Source organism: Equus przewalskii, chromosome 17, assembly GCF_037783145.1.
Source record: "Equus przewalskii isolate Varuska chromosome 17, EquPr2, whole genome shotgun sequence".
Lineage (NCBI taxonomy): Eukaryota > Metazoa > Chordata > Mammalia > Perissodactyla > Equidae > Equus > Equus przewalskii.
In genome coordinates, this window is record NC_091847.1 from 33,419,702 (window position 1) to 33,444,402 (window position 24,701).

Consider the following 24,701-nt stretch of genomic DNA (forward strand, 5'->3'; position numbering starts at 1 on the left):
TTGGCCAACCTGCCTTCTTATAGAGTAACTTAGGTTCCATGTAAGTTTATTGCTTTCATTAATCAAACGCACCCAGGCAGAAAAAGTAACTATAAATAACAAAATAAATTTTTTGTAGTTAATACTTACAATTGATAAAGGATGGTAGTTTTCCCTGCATTATCCAGACCAACAATGATAACTTTGTGCTCTAAAATAAAGAAAACACCAGAGATTTATTAATTAAAAACAAAAATTTTTAAATTCCCTATTTCATCCATTCTCTCCAGCTATGGTATAATTCAACGCACAGCACTTTATACCTTCTTGGAACTCAAAAGAAGATCCTAGCAAACCCAGCAGAAGTGTGCCATTAGTCTCACGTTCCCCATCCAGTTCATGCTACATAGAGAACTCTGATCTCTCTGGGAAGCCAAAAGCACTATATTCTCTCTACTCTATGGAAGTCTAACTCTCAGTAAAGTATCCCAAATGTAATCACAACAATTTACAAATGACTTATGGTGTAAATGTTTCGCTTTGGACTAAGCCATTTAAGTTCTGTGAATTTTAGGCTTCAACTGGGTACGTATATGTGAGGCGGGGTGAATGCGAAAGAAAAAAAAGGGCAGCCTTTTAAAAAAAGACCTGGTAGCAGAAGCCGAGGGCCCATTACAGGTAATTGTAAGCTATCTGCATACATGTAAACCACAGGGCCATTCTAAGGTAACAACCAAATCTAAGGACCTATGGCTATGGTGGCAGTGACTCCCTCCCCACTTGGCTTCTACAACATCACTTTCTCCAAATTTTCTTCCTGTTTCTTGATGTTTTTTTTCACCGACTCCTCTTCCTTGAGTCTTCCTTCAAACATTCATGTTTTCCAGAGTTGTCTTCTTGTACTCTCTTCACATTTTAGCAAGGCATTCTTAGGACCCATATATTTCCGTGCTGTCTAAAAATTATTCCCAAAGACAGCAGTGTGGAGGAAGCTAGTCTCCAAAGATGGTCTCCGGATATTCATTCTCCCTTATAGTCTCCGCTTTGATTCAGGGCTGTCCTATGACTCACTTTTAACCAAGAGAACGCAGGAAAAGTGATGCTGTGTGACTTCCAAGCCTAGATCTCACAAACCTTGCAGCTGCTGCCTGGTTCTCTTGGACAACTCCCCCTGGGGTAAACCAGACACCATGTAACAAGTCCACCTGTTCCAAGACTGCTACACAGATGAGCGAGGAAGCCCAGGCTAATCACGTGGCCTGACCTTGTAGAGAAATGCGTGGTGGCCCCAAGCTGTTCCAGCCACACTAGGTGAGATACCAGACACAAATAAAGAAGCCATCTTGGATATGCAGCCAGGTCAAGCTGTAGATGATTCTAGTTCTAGCTGCCATCCAACCGCAACCAAATGAGAATCCCAAGCTAAAAATTCCTAGCTGAGCTCAGTCAACTCACAGAACCATGAGAGATAATAGGTTATTGCTTTAAGTCACAAAATTTGGGAGCAGTTTGTTACACAGCAACAGTTAATGGAAGCACTGTGGAAAAATCACATGTATGTGACCTTGGGCAAATGACTTATTTCTCTAACCCTAAGTTTCCTCATGTAAAACAGGAACAACATTACGTATCTTTCAGGGTTGTGTAATGATTAAGATAGCACATGGGCAGTGCCTGCTACCAAAAAAGACAGTTCCTAATCTGTGTTCCCAAATCTCTCCCAACTCCAATCTACCTACCGGACAGACAGTGTCACTCAACATATCCAAAACCCAATATTCAAACTTGTTCTAATTGTATCTTACCTAATTTGCTTAATGGTATTATCATTAATTCAGATACCCTTGGAGATTATTCAAGCTTTCCTTCAGCCCCAATATCTAATTTGTCACCAAGTTCTATTGATTCCTCCTCAAAAATATATCCCAAACCTGCCTCCTTCTCCACTGTCCAGTTGTAGCCCTCCTCATCTCTTACTGGAAAACATTCCCTAAGTGGACATCTCCAATCCATCTACCTTGTTTCTAGAGTAATTTTTCTACCCTATAAAGCTGATAATGCCACTCTCTTATTTAAACAATGGCTCTACATTTTGACAAGACAAAGTTCAAGCTTTCAGCCTTGTAAATAAAGGCCAGTCACGAGCGACTACACTTCAGCTTTATCTCTCATCACTATCACCAGGTATCTAAGACGGAATTCAAGCCATTCTCCCCACATAAGCTGCCACATATGTTCACAGCAACCTCCACTCATGGTTTTTCCCTGTGCTGGAATTATCTTCTTCAATTCTCCATTTAGGGAATTTCTACTAATCTTTTAAGGGTTAGCTTTCAAAGAAAAATCGCTTTCTCCTGCTTTTCCACAACACCTCTAATATAGTACTTATCATAATTATTTACATGTCCACTAATCTTCTCTGCTTAATGAGGCACCCTTCAAGTATACAGATCATGAGCTAATTATCTTTATATTCCCAGTACCTACAACTTTTTCTGGCACGGAGCAGGTACTCAATAAATGTTGAATTAATTAATATTCATTCTATAAATAATAAATGTTGAGGATTATACTACTTCAGAGTAAGGAGCTCTTTAAAAAAAGCCTTTTCAATCAGATGGCAGATGTTTTCCAAATAGCAGCCATTTACCAAAGAGGAATTCCTAATGCTATATCGGTACCTCCTGTTATACAAAAATAGGAAGAGCAAGTAAGTAGGAATTTTAATACATTTTCTCTAATCACTCACTTCTTTGAAGAAAGAGCAAACAGCTTAGAACCACTAGGGTCCTAAAGTGACATGACCATGCTCCTCCACACAGGGTCTTAAAAATCATTTTAAAGACACAGGGCCCAGTCTACTTCATCTTTAGAGATGACTAGGGTGAAGGAACTGAGAAAACGATCAAATACAAAGATGACAGTCATTGAAAGTAAAGGGTTAATCACATGTAGAGGGCATGCTAAGGCGAGGTCAGCTGAAGGACCACCAAAGCCTCACCAAGTGACATTCCTTTCATGAACTGACCTGGTGCACCGCCCTGAGTCCCCCAGGTGCACAAACTCAATGCTGCTGTTATCACAGAAAGGACAGGACTCAGAGAAGGCAAGGGACTAATATATAAACTGGAATGCCAAAATGAGTAACATAAAATGAAACCAAATCTTCAAAACTACCTGACAAGTGCAGTCTCTCCCTAAGGAAAAGTATATAGAGTGACTAAACTAAATTAGATTACTCAAGGAGCACTGAAGCTCATCAAAGGGAGTACTATAGGCTGGGAAGACTGGTCAATCTGTCTTCAAAGGAGGGCCACATGTACATCAGGGCCAGATTATTGAGTCCTTGGAGCAAGGTACTTTTTCACCTGGAAAGTTTTTAAATGGTATGCCAATTTTGCCTCTCTAACTCTATATTTTTCTGTGTCCCAAAATTAAGTATTCCCCTTTTGATGACATATCTCTTCTTCAGTTCTATTAATACAAGCACCTATAAACATTTTAACACAAGTAGAATTCATATCAGGCTATACTCTGATCTCTGACTTGGATGAACGTTTTTAACTTCCTACTTAGAATAAGAATTTTTTTTTAATTGAAGGAAACATTCTTAAAGGCAAGGATTTTCTTTTTTAAACGTATGCTTTTTGGTTAGGAAAACTGGCCCTGAGCTAACATTTGTTGCCAACCTTCCTCTTTTTTTCTCCCCAAAGCCCTAGTACATAGTTGTATATCCCAGTTCTAAGTCTTTCTAGTTCTTCTATGTGGGACGCCACTACAGCAAGGCTTGATGAGCAGTGCTAGGTCCGCGCCCAGGATCTGAACCAGTGAACCCTGGGCCGCTGAAGCAGAGCATGCAAACTTACCCGCTACACCAGCAGGCCAGCCCAGAATACTAATTTTTAATAATATTGTTAAAATGTCAGCTTATTTTTAAGTTTCAGGAATACCATTTTGTAACCCCCTTTGTATTATTTGCAGGACTAAATTTAGACAGACTTGCCAATATTCAAGAAGAAAATACAATTAATCTGACCAATCAGAGAAACGGTACCCTAAAAATAGTACAAGAATAACAGGGGCAAAAGTGAACAAAACTTATACACACACTAAAAAATGTGCGTGAGTATAAATAATACACACAGAGACCACAAATACAAAAGAGCACTGTCTCTTACATGGTCCTTCATCACTTAAGGATTAAGTTAAACACCTATTCCAACCATGCTACCATTGTTCCAAATATTTTGCCAGTCTTCTTTTGTAATTGCTTCCACAGCTTGTGGTACACTGTTTTGAACATTCCCAATGGTGGTACACCCTTTAACCTCTGAAGACGAATCTGATTTTAAGGGGAGGGGGACCACCGAGGTATGATCTCAGTCATAAAGTAAAAGGTAGCTAAAATGAGTGCTACTTTTTTGTTGTTAAATAAAGTGTGATGCCTAAATGATAAGAATGATTTAAAAATTTGTCTCTAAAGAAATTCTAAAAGAAGTTTCAAATGGTATTTTGAGTAACAGTAGGGCATATCAGTAGAAAAACTACCCAGCCTCCTAAAATGATAGTTTTAAGGTGAAACCTTTTCTGGTTTTGTTTTTTTAAGTGGTCTCCTTACTTTAGCCATGTCCCATAGGACTTACTTCCTGATTCCAAACAGTACTTTTCTAACACTTCTATAAGGAAGGATTGACTAGGCAAAAACTCCTCCAGAAAGATTCTTTATCATACCTGACCACAAGCTGAACATGATAAGCAGGGTAAAACTGCTGTGAACAAAACCACTGGGCAGTAACACAGACATACACTGACATCAAGCAGATGGCAGAAGAGGAGATACTGTCTTCTCATAACACAAGTTAGTTGCCTGCTGAGGACAGGATGGGGTTAACAGTTTCAAGACACAACAACTTTGACAGCCACTGTACAGAATAACTAGAGAATCAATAAACTGGAAGTAGATAACATAACCTGTGGTGGATAAAGATTTAGACTGTTGTTAAGTCTTTCTTCAGAAGTGCCTAGAAATAAAGAAAGCACACTGGGGAGAGGAGGTATGGCCAATGATACAGGGTGAGAACTCATGACTGGCATGGTAGAAAACAGACAGGAGTAGAATGTCAGAGATGGTGACGGGAAGTAATGAAGCAGCTCATACCATTCTCGATACTGGAAACAACTTCCCTCTTTTATCTAATTTTACAAACTCAATGGATTCCTATGTCACCTACAGATGCATAAAGACACAAACATTCCTCCAAATGATTAAGACATAAATTAGATTTTTAAAGCCAATTAAGGGAACGCAAGCTAATATATTTGAACATATGAAGTTCTTTTTAATGGTTAAAATATTTTAAGAGAAAAAGGAAAAAATTCAAATCAAATGTGTGCAGAGCCTGCAAAGTCTCCAAGGAGCCACACATTCTGTGGGACAGTCTGAGATCTCTTTGGAGGGTATTCCAGTGCGGAAACCACGACCCAGAGGATCTTGACCTCTTCATCTCACCCAAATACCTAAAGCCACGTTCATTACCAGCTTCTACCCACTCCCTCCCAAGACTGGTCTCTACTTGAGTTTTTGTGTGTTTTTACAATAAAGCACCAATGGCTGTTCTTAACAGCTTCCTAAGCACGTGGGTCACAGTGAGAACCATGAAATTAAGACATAATTGCGTGATGGGCTCAAAGATAAAGGTGCCAACTCAATGGTGAAAAGCCAGTTTATTCCCAACAGTAGGGTTCGATTGTTCAAGCAAACACTAACACTAAATCAACTTCCTTTAAACATCCTTAGGTTCTTTCACCACCCCAGCCTGTTCCTCTCATTACCGAGGTGAAATACCATTCTATGTAAAACATAAATTTGTAGCCAAAAAGTGCTATAATGCACTTCAAAACAAATACTCCATAGAACCTAAAATATAACAACATACTAAGAGACAACGTTATTATGGGCAAATGTAACAAAATTTCTGACTATTCTAATTCTTTGATGCACGTGATTCATTACAAGTCTACTGCTTACTATGATTTTTCTTTTAGAATATCTATGCCACAGCATTCTTGCAGTTATTCTGATAAGCCAAAACAACTACACACTGTTATAATGCTTGGATGGAATTCTGAGTCATCATTTAGGCTTTAGTTTCCCAATCAATACTTTACTGTGTTGTCAAGAAAATGCTCCTTGTTTCCCTTCTTCACATCCTTTTGATACACCCAGGCAGCCTACCAGTTCTATTCATTGTCAGGTTCTAAAAGTCAATACATATCCTTCTAATTATCAATCAGTAAATTAAGCAAAATAATGTAATCATCCTCCTAGAGGTCTTCTATCTCTGTGAATCATACCAAGGTCAGAAAACACAAACAGTAAGGAAGATAAATTGAGAGTCACCCTGATTCTTCATTCTCATCTCATATCCAAACTATCACTAAGCCCTATTGATTCTATCTCACACAAAACAAAAAAATCCATTTCTGTCACATTCTCTATAATTCTCCCAATCCATAGCACAGAGTCTGGAATAAAGTATGAGTTTAATAAAGTATGAATGAAGAAGTAAATCAGATCTGGAAGATACAAAGGTTAGAAGGGAGATATCTGATCAAGTCACTTTACATCAAAAATTCAACTTTCAAAGTTCAGGGGGCCAGACCTGTGGCCGAGCGGTTAAGTTCACGTGCTTTGCTTGCGCAGCTTGGGGTTCACCAGTTCAGATTCTGGGTGTGGACCTACATACCACTCATCAAGCCATTCTACAGTGGCATCCCACATAAAAGAACTAGAAGGACTTACAACTAGGATATACAACTATGTACTGGGGCTTTGGGGAGAAAAAAAAAGAGGAAGACTGACAACAGATGTTAGCTCGGGGGCAATCTTCTTCACCAAAAAGCATAAAAAAATAAAAGTCCAAAATCTAAAAGTATAATAAATAAAAAATACACTTTGAAAATAAGCTTGCTGTTGATGGCAATGTAGTGAAGTTTTGGGAAAAAAGGACAAATTTCTCTTTTGTACCAAGAGGTTGTTGAATGAAAAGAGATGATTATATGTGGCAAAATTAGAGATCCAATCAGGAAACAGAAACCACACAATAATTTGAACTTCCAAAGTGTAGAATGAAGAAAAACTATTAAAGGAGATTGGAATAATGTGGGATTGGCCAACAAGAAACAACTCTAAAGATTATAGGAATGACAAACATCCACAACCCCTAGGGCTGAGAGAGTGTCCATGACCCCAGCACTGAGATGCGGACTCTGTTGGAGGGCTTTGCCAGGGCTCACTGAATGGCAGAGAAGTAGCTGTGGGGACTTGCCAGTAGCTCTTTCTAGAAAGCCTCCCTCTGGGGTGCTGGGAAAAGTGTTCAATGGGGAGCTATTTCATCAGAGGGCCTCCATGCTGAAATCAACTGAAGTGGGTGCCAGGGGAAGCTGCTGGCTGCTGCTGACCACTATGCAGTACAAGAGCCAGCCACTGGAGGTGCTCACATTGCAAGAGCAGGACAGAGCCGGCTTAGAGAGCACACTGTACCCAGAAGAAAAACCCTTTGCTCCTGCAATGTCCCTCTAATGCTGCCTACTGACAAAGCTTAACATTGTGCCAGCTGGCAAAAGAAAAATATTTAAAGGACCCAGCTCCACATCCAGAGAGCATGCATAAAGGGTGAATTTAGAGCTAAAATTTTTAATAACTGGCAAAGTCCACCCCTTTGGCTACTGAGCTTCCATAAGTACTCTTCTACACATTTGACCTCCCATACAATTAAAAAACAACAGAAACAAAACTGGACAGCCACACGCAAAAGAATGAAGGTAGACCACTATCTCACACCGTACACAAAAACAAACTCCAAGTGGATCAAAGACTTGAAGATATGTCCTGAAACTATACAACTCCTGGAAGATAATATTGGTAGTATACTCTTTGATATCGAACTAAAAAGGATCTTTTCAAATACCATGTCCTCTCAGACAACAGAAACAAAAGAAAAAATAAACACGTGGGAATTCATTAGACTAAGGAGCTTCTGCAACGCAAAAGAAACTAGGATCAAACCAAAGAGACAACCCACCAACTGGGAGAAAATATTTGCAAATCTTATATCTGACAAGGGGTTAATCTTTATAATATATAAGGAACTCACACAACTGAACAATAAGAAAGCAAACAACCTGATCAGAAAGTGGGAAGAGGAGGGGGCTGGCCCCGTCACTGAGTGGTTAAGTTCGCACGCTCCGCTGCAGGCGGCCCAGTGTTTCGTTGGTTCGATTCCTGGGCACGGACATGGCACTGCTCATCAAACCACGCTGAGGCAGCGTCCCACGTGCCACAACTAGAAGGACCCACAACGAAGAATATACAACTATGTACTAGGGGGCTTTGGGGAGAAAAAGGAAAAAAATAAAATCTTTAAAAAAAAAAGAAAGTGGGCAGAGGATATGAACAGACGTTTTTCCAAAGAAGATATACAGATGGCCAATAAACACATGAAAAGATGTTCAACATCACTAATCATCAGGGAAATGCAAATCAAAACTACACTAAGATACCACCTTACACCTTTTAAAATGGCTATAATCACTAAGACCAAAAATAACAAATGTTGGAGAGGGTGTGGAGAGAAGGAAACCCTCATGCACTGCTGGTGGGAATGCAAACTGGGGCAACCTCTATGGAAAATAGTATGGAGATTCCTCAAAAAACTAAACATAGAACTACCATATGACCCAGCTATCCCACTACTGGGTATCTACCCAAACAATGTGAAATCAACAATCCAAAGTAACATATGCACCCCTATGTTCATTGTAGCATTATTCACAATAGCCAAGACATGGAAACCATCCAAGTGCCCATCGACCAATGATTGGATAAAGATGTGGTATATATAAATACATATACAATGGAATACTACTCAGCCATGAAAAAAAGACAAATTCATCCCATTTGCAATGACAGGGCAGGACCTAGAGGGAATTACGCTAAGTGAAATAAGCCAGTCTGAGAAAGACAAACACCAGATGATTTCACTCATACGTGGAACATAAACAAGTACTGGCACAAAGAAAACAGTTCAGTGGTTACCAGGGGATGTGGGGTGAAGGGGAGCACTTATGTGGTGACAGTCAAGAAATAATGTACAAGTAAAATCTCACACTGATGTAAACTATTATGAACTCAATAAAAAAAACCCAAAAACCAAAAACCAACAGCAGCAGAGGTGGCCTTGCCAGGACCAGGCTCCGGCAGCTGAAAAACCCTTTGCTCCTGCAGCTTCTCCAGCACTCGCTCCTCATAACTTATCATTCCTTTTCTAAGGACCAATCAGAAGAACAATACAAAGCTAAAAATGGGGAAATTTCATAACTTCTTCCATATTTCACATTAGCATCAGAAAGTTCTTCCTTTTATCTAACATGAACCCATCTTATACAAAGAAAGGCTTTTTGTGTGGTTTTTTTTAAAGAGCACTAACCCTGGTTATACCTTGGTTAAAATCCTAGGTCTATCACTTTTCATTGTAGTGCTTTAAGCACGTTACCTAGGGATTCTCTGCCCCTGTAAAATGGGAGTATCCACCTCAGAGGTGGCTGTGGAGAGTAAATCGATTAAGTGAAGACTAAATGAACTAATTTATATAAAACACTTAGAACCTAACCTTACAGTAAACGTTAGTAAAAAAAAGTCAGGAAATGTTAACTGCTATTATTCTATCTACAGAGATGGAGTTAGTTCATTTTCTGTCTCTCCACACTAGAATGACTACACCATAAAGGCAGGGGGATTTGTCTGTTTTGTTCCCTGCCTTATCCCCATGAACTCGAACAGTTCCTGGCACAAAATAGGTCCTCAAAAACATTTGTTTAATAAACAAACCAACCACTGAGCACAAGCCCTTCTATACTAAAAGATACTAATGGCAACTCTTCAAAGACCTAAAGTAGTAAAGACTTACAGATTAGTAACTGAGAAAGTTAACAAGGGGAAAAAAATCATAGGAAAAAACAATGCCCATCTCTTCTTTAAGAAGATCAGTATCAGCAACATATTTCTTCAGTGTTTTAACTCACCTAGCTCTGGCTTTACCAGTTGCATGGTCTAGGAAAAAATCACTCCTCTGGAACCCCAGTTTCCTCTACTTCAAAGGACTGTTGAAACTTTTTTTCCTCTAATGATGTATAGAACATCATTCTATATATCTGGACATATCCTATATATCTAGGACAAAGCTTGTACTCTACAGAATTTAAATATCACCTAAAGGCAACCTCCGGTTTTCAAGTTGGAGCAGTATGCAACTAGCTTTCACTGTGCACTCAACCTATCTAAGCTTAAACTGGAAAAGTTGTTCTAAAGGAGTTTCAGAAAAGAGATATGGCACAATTTAAGTTTCATCAGCACGGCAAATTCTGTATCCCCCAAAACATTTCTTCTAAGAGTTTATGTGAAAAAGAATACAGGATTGTGATCTCTATGTTCTGAAGGTAAAATAAAGCATCCAAGGTATATCTAACTCATATATATCCAATTGAAAACAAAACTGAAAAGACCAACAAGCATCTGGCATTAGATTTAATGGTGAATATTTTGAAAAGTGATCCTACTGATAAGATAAACACATCATTTAGCAGAAGAGAAATAGCTTATTCACATTTTCAACATATTGACATCTAAATTTCTTGAACTTAACTTCATTAATTCCTCTTACTATTAATTTCCCAACACTGAAATAAACATCCAGTCAAAAACTACCAAAAAATAAAGGTACTAAGAACACTACTATTAGCGACTTTTAGTGGTAACAAGGCACACAATTTTATTATTTACTACTGGCAAAGTAGCTGTTGGCAAAGCTCTGATTCATTCTTAAGTTACAGACACAAATAATTTTCTCATTGACTCAAAATAGAAACTGGAAATATCTCATTTTTCTTGCAGTACTAGAGATCAATTAACAAGCAAAGGCTTTCTAAATTTCATAGCAGAGTTGAAATACCAGCTTCACTAAAAATAATACAAAATTATGGATGTCAAAACTAGAATAGATCTTATCTACTATAAGCACCACCAGTTTTACAGAATTCTAAGTCTCCATTCTTCAGACCTAGAGATTAGGTTTTCAAGATTTGAAAGCTCCAGTCATAGTCAAGATCCCCGATGTTCTAGGTTAGAACACCCAGACCCGGAGAGGTTAAGTGACTGGTTCCCACACCCCCTCTCCCAATGGAAATTGCTACCCAGAGACAGTGCAGAAGAACTGGTTTTCCCCACTTTATGAAAAATCCCTATATCAGAAAATCATTTGAAATACTGCTCTTCCATTTAGTACCATGTGATCTATATTATCATCTTTATTTTTTTTTTAAAGATACACTAGAGATCACAAGTTCCAGTTCTGCTCCCTTCCCATCACCTTCTTATAGGAGCATTTGGATCATGAAGGAGGAAGTGGGGGCAGTGGTTGCACACAACAGATGCTACCAATCATTTAAGTCTTTATGGGAAAACTTTTGGGGAAACTACCACCACCTTATAAAAGAGAAAAACACAAACTAAGCTATTTACAGCTGGAATGATGAATCACCCAACTTGACTTAAAAAGAAACAAAAGTACACCACTAACTATATTGTATCTTAATGCCTATGAAGTCTTTCTGTTAAAACTGTATCCTCTCTCCCCAGTTTTACACACTCATTTCGTAACAAATTTTAATAAACCTGATATGCATTTCAAAGCAATGTCTGAGTTTAGATGAACTTAAGCATCCCTATATGACAATACACCCTATACTTGGTAACTTGCTAGTTACCTACCATTAACAAATGTTTCATATGGTATGGCTTTTAAATGCTTTCAGTGAAACACATTTTCAACTCAGTCGAATTCTACTTAAATAAGCAACACAAGTAGGAAAATGACCTTAAGTTTAACCTCAGACACAGATATAAATACGGCAAACGGAGAGAAGTCCATCACTACTCAGGATGCAGACGGGTCTCCCCAAAGGCGGGTGGAGGTGCAGGAAAGGCTCATAAACCTGAGGTGTACGGGACAATTCAAGAGCGTTTCCTCACGTTTTCCGCATTCTGCAACCCTCGGTCGCTCAGTGGTGCGGCTGGGGCCATAACCTATAACCTTCACCCTAGAGAACCCCAGCACTTCTCCGTGGTGTGCAAACCCAACTGCTGGCAGAAAAAGGGCTGAAAGATAGGCCAGACTGTAACACTCGGCGACGTCGAACGTGGGGCAAGAAACCTTTCCCACTCCCAGTCGAAATCGGAGCAATGGGTGTATTTGCGGAATGGATTTCTTAGGAAGGTCCCGAAAGACAAAGGGCTGCGAGTCAGGAACCAGCCCCGAGCGGGGAGCCCGACTGCACAGCCCCAGGCCCGCAGCCGCACAGCCCGCACCCAGCGCGGAGACCGTGCCGCCCACACTCCGGAAGTATTCGGAGCCCCCCACCCGCCCGGCCCGGGCTGACCCTCTCTCCCACCCGTACGCCCGCGGCCCTAGGCCCTCACCCTGGTGATTGAACAGTCTCCAAATCCTGGTGAAGAGAATTCCCATTCTCGGGCAGCGGACCCCCCTCCAGCCCCCCGGGGCCGCCTGGCCTCCCCCGGCTCAGGCTGAAGGGGAGGAGAGAGACGCGCAGGAGCCTCCGCCTCTGCTGCTGCTGCTCCCGCGCTGGCCACCGGCCGGCTTCCTAGGAACCGGAGGGAGGCCGAAGCCCAGGCCGCCCTGCCGCGCGCGAGGTCCCGCCGCTGCCGCCGCGGCTCTCGCCTGGCTCGCGGACATCGCCGCCGCGTTGTCCGCGACGAGCCTCGCGGGCCACCGTCCTCCCCCAGCTCCTCTAGGGCGGCTGCGGCGGCGGCGACCACGCGGGCGGGGGAGGCGAGGGGCGGGGCGTGCGGGACGGGAGGGCGCACGCGCGCGCCCGGAGGGGCGGGACCTGGGAAAAGAGCGCTCGCCTGGCCCTCGCGTATTTACGTAACGAGGGGCGACTTTTACGCTGGGGACCTGAGCCCGAGGATGGAAGCCGTGCGGCTGCGGGTTGGGGCAGAGGGTTATCAACTGCTTGCTGTAGAGTCCCCGCCGAGTTTTGTTTTTCCCTGCATTTCTTCCACAGAGCCATAATGTAAACATGTTATTGAGTGCCCAGTGCTCATCTCCAACCCTTCACACACATTACACCAGGAAGTCCCACGTCCTGGCCCTCAGCAGTGTCTTTGAGCGGAGCTTAACACCTTTCCCTCTCAAACCTCTTGCTCCAGGCGCCCAGCAGAGTGGCTTTACCTAGGCTCTGCCTTCTCCAATCTCCCTCCGCTTTCAGGTCAATTTTTGCCGGAAGCAACGATTTTGATCAAGGCACCCCCCCCAAGTTGAAAATTCTTTAGTGGCCCCTAAAGCTCATTGAGCAGGAGAGTCCCAATGCCTTAGATATTCATTGTACTCCATAACATGACCCCAGCTGTCCTTTCCAGCTGTGACTCTCATTATGCCAAGCTGGTTAAACAGCTGATGAAATGCTCTCTGCTCTTCCAGTGTTCTTGCCCATACACCTTGAACAGCTGTGTCCTGTGCTATGCAAGTGTCACACTGTGTTTAATCAACCTTCTGGCGATATTTAGTTGAAAACTAGAATATAAGTGAATCATTAGGTAACTTGATATCAGCGTTCTTGCTTCATGTGTTATTTTTTTGGTTGGGCAAGTTAACCTCACTAGGGCTCAATTTTTACATATGTAAAAGCAGAGAGTTTGCCTCTGAGGTCTGTCTTTGATTCTAGGTCATCTGATGACTATGATAATTACTCTCTACTCTTGTTAGAGGCAAGAGGTGGTAAAAAAGAAACAGGTTTACTTCTTCTGTTCCACAAAGAAACCAGAGACCGCTCCATCTCCTTCTATTCTCCTTAACTTTGGTAAAAAGGAAGAGAAAGAAAAATGTAGGGGAGCTATTAAAAGGCATTTTGAACTGCTTTGCTCCCCATCCTCGAGAACTGAATGAAATTAAACAAAATCAACAACAAACTACATCTTTCCACCTCACTTCTCCTAGCCATACACTATTTTACCTCAATATACAGAGAAACACAGCATACGAGTAAGACCTGGAGACAGTCTACGGTTTTTCATAGCTGTCTGAGCTGGAAGACTTGTACCTGTAAAAGAGCAGCAGTGAGGACTGAAACGTGTCTGTTCTTGAACAATTGCGCAGGAAAAAGTCCTTCTTTGATTTCTTTTGGGGCTTGCGGTTAAAAAGTCAAAGTTTAGAGGAGACATAAGAAGGGAAAGAAAATTATTATTTTAATTTACAAATTCTTATGTTTATATTTACACAATAAAGTACTGTCTTGGCTATTCAGAAAAACAACAACATTGTTTGCATAACCAGTTTACTTTAACTCTTTAGTATTTCCATTCTTGCACACTGTAGGTAATTCTTTTGGCAGCTCTAAGACATTTTGCAAACTCCTCACACACATCTGTCAACTTATTAAATGAGTGTCATATCCATATCAACTTGCGAAGTTAGGACTTCATATTTTATAATCTACATTAAAGAGATTATTTTCTAAGTGTCTCTCAAAAAAACAGAAAAAGAGAGAATTTACCTACTACAATCTTGTCAACTACAGAATCCACGAGTGAAATACAACTTTGGAACTACGATAGAAGTAATTGGGAATGTTTGTTGAGTGATACGAAACTATTTGTGAAAAAGACTCCTTATGAGACTTTTTAAAGACTAATTTATCCATGATTATAGTGATGTGCAAAATGTCATTGGAAAGACTTTTGCTTCCAGCTATGAGAGAGTAGGATGGTCTGGAATTGTCCTCCTGCCATTAATAAATGGGAACCTGACAAAATGTAGAAAACAACTGTTTCCAGATATCGGACGACACACAGCACAGGACTGTGATCCCTGATAAGAGACACAAGTGAGATGAGTTTACCATCACCTGGATTTTCTGCTTGGAGGCAATTCCCAGACAGCTATAGAGGGAGTGGGGGCTCAAATAAAGTCTGGCAGTTGAAGACACACATCAGTGTTCCAAGAGATCAAGGCAGCTAGAATTTGTGAAGCAGAGTGACTGAAAAGATGGAGCTATACAGAGAAAAGTTCCAGAAACCTACGTAGGTTGAGCCATTGAGTCTTTGACTGCGTATCAATCTGTATGTGTGCAGTATGAAACCCCACAAGGCTGGCCAATAATAATTTCAGAGTCAAAAAAAATGTACCAGGGAGCTATAAAAGAAGTAATTCCCAGAGCTTACAAAGAGCCAGAAATCATTTGAATCTCTTTCATCCAGAGTGACGAGAACTCACTGAATATATGGGACATTCAGTAGACACCCCAGAGACCTTAGAAGAGGAACTAAATTAGCCTAATACTATGTCCTACTCTAGCCCAGTCCTCAAGAGCTTAAAAACAACCCTTGAAAGAATCAGACTGATCTACCATTGCCTGTCAAAACAAGTCCAACAATCTTTAAAGGAATGCAAGGTCAAGTCATCCACAATGGAAAATTTACAATATCTTGACACCAATAAAAAATTACTAGATATACAAAGAAACATGAAAATATGACCCATAACCAAAGAAAAATAGCTCTACAGAAACAGATCCAGGCCCAAGGTAGTTCAGTGATTGCCCCAAACTTATAGCTAACTACTGCTGGATCTAGGCTTTGAAGCCAGGCGAGAGTTAGAGCCCAGTCTAACCACTATGCTAATCAGCATGTTGATGACAGGAAATAAAATGTTTCTTTCTACAACCCATCTTATTAGCGGAGATGTGCTTATGACAAGAGAGGTGGCTTCAGGCATATGGCCAGGTCCATGGAGTGATTGCAGTGAGCTGCAATTCTTCCAGTCTGGAATTTCAGGTTGTTGATTGAAATGCCTTGATCGTTGGGGCAGCCTGATATAGTACTTCAATTACTGAGGTACCATTCTTTCAGTCAACATTTACTGTATTCCAGGCATTGTTTTGTATGTTTCAGATGACTACCAGCTTAAAAGCATTTAATAGATAAAAATACTTTAGAGAGAAAAGTTACAATCAGCTTTGGTTTCCTCATTTGTAGTTGGGTCTAATAACCTATTCCCTGCCTATTTTCCAGAGTGGTCAAGTGGATTAAATGTGATAATGCTTGTGAAATAACTTGGCTATAATAAATCACTGTATAATTCTAATGCAGTGGTAATAATCAACATAGCACACATTTCTTCTGAATTTCTCGTGCATTGCAATGAGAGAAAAGTCAAATGCCGATCAAGTCATAGCATGTACAGCTGACACCAAGCACATGAAATGGCTAGTCATAAGCCATATGCCATCCACGGAATTCTTCTGGGTACAGGATACCTTTGGAATTCTGATAACTGCTACATTAAAGTAATCATTTAGAGGTTTCTTGTGAACAGTAAGATTTATCTAGTTTATTTTTCTATATTGTATTGAATCATTTCACACATATACTGTACTATATTCTATTTCATGTATGTGTGCATTTAACTTACAAGCTTTTTTCTAATATAGTACTTCTTTTGTGATCCTTCGTAGCACCTAGCAGAGTTTCAGGAAATAGGCATTTAATGGAAGCTGTGTTTTGAGGGTAAATGTTTAGACTTGTTTTTCCTATCAGAGGTACAGATATATACCTATTGATTTCCAGTATTTCTTCAGTTTATCTCTAGAATAATATAAAGGAAAGGTATAACGCTGGTTTCAGTGTTTTTTTCATTTATTATATAAAAGAAAAAAAATTAATGCAATAGGTTTGTACACATTTAAATTCCATAAAACAAATCCATAGAAATTAGGATATTATATGCATGCACTCTGCATTTTCTTTGTTAAATGTTTTGGTTCACAAAAATAACAACACATTTTTTTCTTTAAAGCCACTGAAGCAGAGGAAGAACAAAGCATGCAGCACTGTACACATTTGCATAGTATATTTTACCCAGCATGCCTTGTAGAATGCTACACATACACCTATATAAGAAAAATAAAAGGGGGTAAATTATCAAAATAAATAACTAAAAGTTAAAGAAAGGAAAAATTACTTGACATAGGTGATTTTTTTTTTCCCCCACTTTATAGCTGGAGATATAGCAACGGCTTGGGATATCAACAGCCCTCAGAATAGTAGGGAAAATCTTTTCACATCAATTTTCCGTATTTATTTTTAGGATTAATAAGTTTATCTGTTTTTTCCCTCCCGCCACCCCTTCAAAAAAAACAGTGAATGGGTTTAACTTATGTTTCAAAATAGTATTCAGTATGAAACAAATTGAAGAATCCCTAAATACTTTTGTTGTTGTTGTTGGGACATCTTTATATATGATTCTGACTTTAGGCTGTGAAAAATATAAAACATTTTAAACATGTCCAAAATTCAGAGAAGCCCTTTGAGTTCACTTGCCATTACTTTTTGTAGTTGTTATTGAAGGAGAAGAAATAAGAACAATAAATATAGTATGAGTCTTATCACAAAATAAAATTTAATGAGTTTTATGGAAAGGAATAAAATAAAAGATTACATCCACAGATTGCAAGGCTATGAAGTAAATTGCTGGAAAAGTATCAAGCAGCAAATTAAACAGATGGTAGATGAAATAAATCTGATAAAACTTAAAACTAAATCCATATACTTTTAAAAAATACAACTGCTAAATTTAACAGTGGATTTTGTTGTAAGTTTGTGCTATAACAAATGTGCTTCTTTCTCCTCGATCTATTTTCATATTATTGGCAAAATATATATCTTTTATAATTTTGTACTGTACAATATATGTTTTTGCTACATTATTTATTTTTCTACTGCTAATGCAGATTAGAAATAACAACATAGATTTATTTTGGCAATAAAATGCTTTCATTTTAATAATGTCCCAGAAAATATTGTAAGGCATATGAAAAATAGTATGCAACAATATAGCATTAATGATCCTGCCTCTTTAATACATCCTGTACGCATACAGAATTCACACTGATTTCAGTTAAAAGTGTGTGAAAGTGGCATGCAAGTAGGACAACAGTGGCCCCTACATAAATATAGACATAGCCATTTGTTGAGAAATTTAAGTGTTCAAAACATAACCAAGAACACTTACAAAGTATTGAAAAGCTAGAGGCCAGCCACTTTTGGTTCTTAGGTCTCATTTTCACTCCTTATAATTTTCACAGAGGAAGCATCAGTGTACTCTCCCAAACCACTCTAAATTCATTAATAATATTTTTCTACCATTTTTCTTCAAACATTTTACATACATCAAAAGAAACAAAGGAATGTTTCATATGTAACTATGCCTCCCCCAAACTCATTCCTATTCATTTTTATACTTTTTTCATGGTAAATGGGAGTTACAGCCCTTAGTCAAGATTATCTGATGAGATATCTTCTATTCCTCTCATAATGGCCCTCAATTACATGAGGCATTTGGGATTAAATCATCCGTAAGTAGACAGAGATAGCTGCTATAAGAGGATGTATTTCATTTGAGAAAGTTCATTTTAATAAAAGAAGAAACTTTTTAAAAGTAATTTTTAAATGCTGTAGCTCTCTCTGCCCACATAAACCAATTTTACTATTTTGACCAACTTGACTGCTTAAGTCAGCAAGAAAAGAGTTATCCTTGTTGTCTGTCTGACTAGTTTGGTCATGATTATCATTTAAAAGAGGAGGGCTGTTAACTGCCCTACAGACACAGCTTGAGTAAATAACTTAGTAACAGTTATAGTATTGACAATATTTAAAGGTATGAGGAACCAAAGAAACATTTTATTACATAATTTCCTATAATGTTTTTATTCATATAGTCATTCAAAGACGAATTTTATATTATTAAAAAAGAAAACAACATGCAACATTGTCATGAAAGACAAAGGCAGAAATATAAGAGAAATAAGGGGGACATTCCCATTTATTTAAAACATTTATATGACGTTTGTTCCAATGACATGGGAGTCCAAGATAATGCATATCCTTACCAAGTAAATGGCTAAGTGTCCATAGGAGAAATCAAGGGTCAACAACATTTGAATTTGCAAACCAGCTGCACTTAAACATTGAGTCTCTGGATCTCTCTCTTTTAGACTTAGAGCTAGATATTAAAACAAGCTGCACACAAAGGCAATTCCCTTGCAGTTCGTTTTGTTCCCTATGATGACTGATTTATTAAATTACCCTTGCTTCCTGAATAAGCTGTGAACCCATTCAAAGAAAAATTCTCTAACATGGAAGGAATCAAAGGGTGTCAAGAGCATTATGTAAACAATTTAAAACCTAAAGGGAAAGTATATTTTAACAATTTAGCTTTGCAGCAAGGTTAGCAGTAAGAGTAATAAATTGGATCACTACTTATTAAGAGTGTTTTTCTCTTTAAAGACAGATTGTCTTCTCTAGAGAAGAGGTAGTATAAATATCAACATATAGGGCAATTTCTATAGTGGCATTACATTGTTTTTATTTTTTAGCAAATACCAAAATAAAACTGTATAACTGTGAAAATACACTAGCATGCAAATTAAGGTTGCTTAGAAATATCCTTAACTGACATCCTGGGTCTCAACACTATTTTATGATATGTTCATTCAAAGAGTTTAAATTTGCAAACCATCTTTTGGCATAATTTCCTTCTCTCCCTCCCTTTCACTGCCCTAGCTTCCTATTATGAATTTTAAGGCCCCCACACAATAGACAAGTTCAAGTATGCATGTATGAAAAGAGGTTAACATTCCAAAAATACATTTAGCAAACAACAACAATAATTAAAGTAATTAACAAATTATTCAAAGGGAACAAGTAATTTTCTCAGAATTTGTTTTATATTTAAAAAATTCATTTCATTAAGGACTAAGTGCAATGACATATCATCACATAATTAAGACTGCTTAATAGGAAAGGCTATCAATCTAAATTGTTATTTTCAATTTTCTTTCCAATAGAACTGTATAAAGATAAGAGAGAATCATCCGTAATTTATAAACATTTCTAAGTGTTGCTTTAAATATTAGAGTAAACAAGATAACATGTTGATTATAATATTGGAGTCACATTACAGCCTTGAGAATTAACATCAGGATTGGCATTCCTTTTTGTCCAGGACTACATTTCCAAACTGTCACATGAGTCTACACTGTTACATGTTCACTGACTGAAATTATAAAATATGTAATTTACATATTCTGAAATTACATATACTGAAATTACAGAATATGTGGATGATACTACAAGTTAAAACAGCCTCAAAACATTATAAGACTTGTTTCTCCTGCTTATCATTCACTATTTTTAAATGAAATCAGTTAAAAACAAAGTACTTATGGAAGATGTATTTTCCAAAGGTGCTTGATATGCTTGGCAAAAATAAAACTTTTCTTTTAGTATATATCTGTATTTTAGTATCATTTACATGATAAACTCTGACTTAAAAAAATGGAAAATACATATCTCATTCATTTGGAGAAGATAAACTTATTACAAAAGGAAGGGGAAAGAATATGCCAAATTAAAGTAAAAATTTAAATATATCTATCAAGAAAATATACATTATACCCTTTCCAAGATTGTTAGCTGTTGAATAAGAATGTAAAGCAAAACAGGTATGGACACTTGATAGTAAATGACAGATTGGTTCTGTGCACAGATATTGAATGGACCTTGCTCTTTATCAGCACGACATGGAAGACTTAGAAAGAAGGCTTTGAGAAGCCTTTAAAAACAAACGATTTTTAAAACTTGAAAGAATATGGTAGTCTTGCTGACTAGGAAATATATGTAAGTGCTGTTACAGCTACCTGCCATAAAATGTAAATATCTTAAAGTAGTTAAATGACCAGATTGCTAATGCTACTACAGAAAAAGCTGAACAGCTGTCTAGTCTAAATTTATACACCTTGGTGCACTCTTTGCAATTAAATACTTTAATGCGCACAAACAAGAAACCAGTAAAGCATATAGAAAAATGTTTTGGCTAATGTTTTCTTTCTCATGCAAATATGTGCTGTACATGTAATAAATATATTTTTGTTTGCTGGAAAATGCTCTTCTGTGCTCGAACAAAGTATTCCGTAATGGCAGGTTATATGTTTATTAAAGTGCTTAATGGATACAGCTCTTTAAATGTCTTAACTGAAAGTTCTGTAAGCTTCACTAGATGATAAAAGAACCTCACAAACCAGTATCACATGTTAACTTTTAGAATTTACTGAGCCCATGTTTTTTGATTGTATGAAATATTTGAGATAACTTACATAATTATAGGCATCCTCATCATCAGCTAAACAGGTTCATAATGAGGTATGTACAGTGAATGGGGCAAGGCAATGTGAGAGGTTATAATGAGATTCAAGATATGTGTAACTAATCAAGAATATGGAACTTATTTTCATGGTCAGGAAAATTATTTAACTGGTGCATGCTTTGAGAGCCTAAATATTGAAAGGCTTGGAGGGCGGGGGATAAGATAATAGAAAATGAATTACTATTGTTTTCAAAAAATAGGCTTCATGACATGCACCAGTAGAAAAAGATTCTTATGCCTGGTCCTACTGGAGCTTTAGAAAATTGCATGCATTATGGACTTTTAGAAACAAAAGTCTTTTCCTGAAGACATTTGTGTATTGTATAAAAGGGTCAATTTCAATAATTTCTTGGACCATAGTGAATCTAAGGCTTCCTTGATAATATAAGACATAAGATCACCAATTCCATAATTATAGCCACTGGAAAAACTCTGAAGACGTAATAGGTGAAGAGGAGTGTTCATTAGAAATAAGGCAACTCAACTCCAAATTCTTTATAATTCTCTGCCATAAAAATGCTATAATTTTAGTGAACAAATATATTCTGAGTCTGAGCTTATTTTTTATTGCAAGTTTTTAAATTCATCATTTGCTTTCACACTTTTCAATTAATTGTTTGGTATAAACACAGCTATCAATATCAAAATTGAATGTGTCCACATAAAACAAAAATCCCCGGCGTGATTACAAAGAATCTGGTGAAGGGCTAGAACATTCAGATACTCAAAGACAGAGACTGAATAAAGCAGTGGAAAGATATTCAACTGCACTGGCAGGAAATACCGAACCCGTGTTTGTGGTAAGTGGGATAGATGAATTTCCATCGGGAGATGTTTAGCTCTACGTTCAGGAGGATCTCTACCCATCCTTACTGTCTGACTCCAGATTCTTGGATATATGTAGTTGTGCTCAGATTGATTAAAGGGGAAACAACACCCCATTTTCCATGTCACATAACCAGCTATGACTGGGAGTTCTCTTTACTATTTGCTCTCACTGCTACAGAAACTTTGAGTTTTTTTGCCAACTTCAAACGAGCTAACACTAGTGACTAAACAAAAAGAAAAACACTTTGAATACAACAGCTGTGCCAGAAAAGAAATAAAAATATTAAAATCTGAGGAGACTGTAAAATTTCTGCATTAATTTGAGATTTTTTTGGCAATATCAATACATCTGGCAAGTTTGAAAAGCCATTCTGGCAACATTTAACATATATTAAAATGTTTATACATTCTAACTTTAAGTGTAAATTTAGCATCCAGCAAATAAATACCATAGCTGGTTTTGACTTCTACTGGTCTTTTGATTTTCTTACTAATTCGTTGTGGGGTTTTTTTCCCAGATTTTTTAATTGATTGCAACATGCTCAAGTAGACTTTCCAGTCGATTCACCCAAATTCCAACAGGAATTGGTTTATAAATTGGTTCCAACTGGAACTGGTCATTTGGAATTTCCAGCGCGGGAAATTATTTTATATGTGCCTTGATAAGTACCCTAAATTACAAATTGATGTGTCTAAATCTAATGAAGAAAACAAAAGGTACTGTTATGTAAATGTTGCACTTAAAAATATCTATATGATTGGGCATCTAATATCCATCTAGACTTAAGGGCATAATGTACATTTTTTTGCCCCTTACTTAGCATCAAATGACAGCAGCCCATCAGCACAGTAAATACTGTGCTGTACTTGCCAAGTTAAGATGATGGGTTTATCCTAGCAAGGCTATGGCAAATTGTCAACAGATGAATTTTCGTTTGTTTCTGCAGACTCAGAGCCGATGTCGGGAGTCATGGCTGTATCCCCCAGGCGATCCTCGGTTCCTATGGGGTTTGTAAGTGTCCTGGTATGAGTCAGGGTAATCTTCTTCCACAAGAGGGTAGTGATCTCGGCTATGCTGGGAACTGGAAGACAAGCGGTTCCTACTCTTCCGAGCCCTTTCGTTGTGATAATTTTCATCAGAGGTCATTAGACTTCGTCTTTCAATTGGAGAGTTCTCTGTAGAATGGTTGCTGTGCCTCATACGTTGACTCTAAAAATATCAGATAGTTCACTGATTAAATCATGTCAGCTTCATCCATCTAGAACGTATAAATGTATGTACAACAGTAGGATCAGGACAATAAGATACTAAATATCTGACTTCGTAAAGCATTTTGATGCACAAATGGTCTGCTCAAAATATCTGGTCTTATTTATTTGGGACACAACATGCAAAGATGCCAAAATGCTGATAGTTTATCAACTTAATTACATAATCCTGCATGATTATACTTCCTGTTAAAAATATAGAATTGAAAGTTAATTGCTGAATAGAAATTAATATATTTAGGATGGTCCAATAATTCCACTTCTATGGCAAAAATGAGGATTATTTTACTGTTGGGAAATTAGTTAAAGTTCAGAATAGCATCTATTATTGTACTCCTCTCTTGAACTGATAAAATCCTTCTCCTCCTAAAGTCACACACTTCACATTTACCTAGATGAATCTTCCTCATACCTTTTAAAAACATTTTAGTAAAATTATGATTTGCACTGCTCATCAAATAATGTGTTTGTTTCTGCATCCTACATAAAGCTAAGACTCTCAGTAATATTCTTTCCAAAGGAGTATACACTTACAGAGGCACCTAATTGATATATTTACAATTCTTGCTTCCTCAACTATGTCCTGCAAAAATAATCTTCACATATAAACTAAATTCCTCTAATACCATTAATTGCAATTAATATCTTCAGACACCTATTTTATGGCCCAGAAAAAGTTATTCAACATTTTTCTTCAAATCAAGGGAACACACGTATCACAGCTGTGTCTACCTGCTTAGTAGGTCACCTCAGTTAAGAAACAGGATCCTGATGAAACCAAGGACCCAGATATGTTTCCTCTAAAGGACACTCACCTTCACACAGCAGGAAACTCATTTAACAGTCACAGCCTGTGCCTGTAACCCCTGCCAGGGGTCTAACAATTATGTGCCCCTGCTTACTAGGAGGAAAAGGCCATAGAACAAAGGGCACCACGTTAACTCAAGTGATACTGGGAGAACCACCCTAGGGGGATGTCCTAGAAGTGATGAGTCAAGAGGGTTATATTCATAAACAAAGAACAAAATCTCATTTCCACCAACATTACAGAAGCATATTGCTTCATGCATCCATTCCTCATCCTACAATGTTTAATTTGGAGCCAAGCCAAACTAGTCAGTGGAAATGCCACACTCAGGATCAGCACACAGGCAGGGAAAAAAGGCAAGAAATAATCCTGGTGCCTACATATATATTGGATACTACAACAGCACATTTCCCATGTTCATTTCCAGCCTCAAAAGCTATTCATGTATATGGCAGTTTTTTGCTTACTAAATTGCAATTTTG

General features: G+C 38.2%; 2 protein-coding genes across 13 annotated transcripts in view; both read right to left on the reverse strand.

Moving 5' to 3' along the window:
- Window positions 1-12,982, reverse strand: part of ARL5A (ARF like GTPase 5A) — a 28,372-nt gene extending 15,390 nt beyond the window's left edge. Inside the window, exons 1-2 of the mRNA XM_008530938.2 lie at window positions 12,515-12,982; window positions 130-190 (exon numbers count right to left, since the gene is read on the reverse strand). Of these exons, the coding sequence (XP_008529160.1) occupies window positions 130-190; window positions 12,515-12,560 (107 nt within the window). The 5' untranslated portion in view covers window positions 12,561-12,982. The remainder of the gene's footprint in view (window positions 1-129; window positions 191-12,514) is intronic.
- Window positions 12,983-18,905: 5,923 nt separating this feature from the next.
- The window catches only part of CACNB4 (calcium voltage-gated channel auxiliary subunit beta 4), a 241,374-nt gene continuing 235,578 nt past the window's right edge, over window positions 18,906-24,701 (reverse strand). For all 12 annotated transcript variants that reach the window (XM_070579765.1, XM_070579772.1, XM_070579766.1 and 9 more), the window contains one exon: window positions 18,906-23,352. In XM_070579765.1, the coding sequence (XP_070435866.1) occupies window positions 23,092-23,352 (261 nt within the window). In that variant the 3' untranslated portion in view covers window positions 18,906-23,091. The remainder of the gene's footprint in view (window positions 23,353-24,701) is intronic.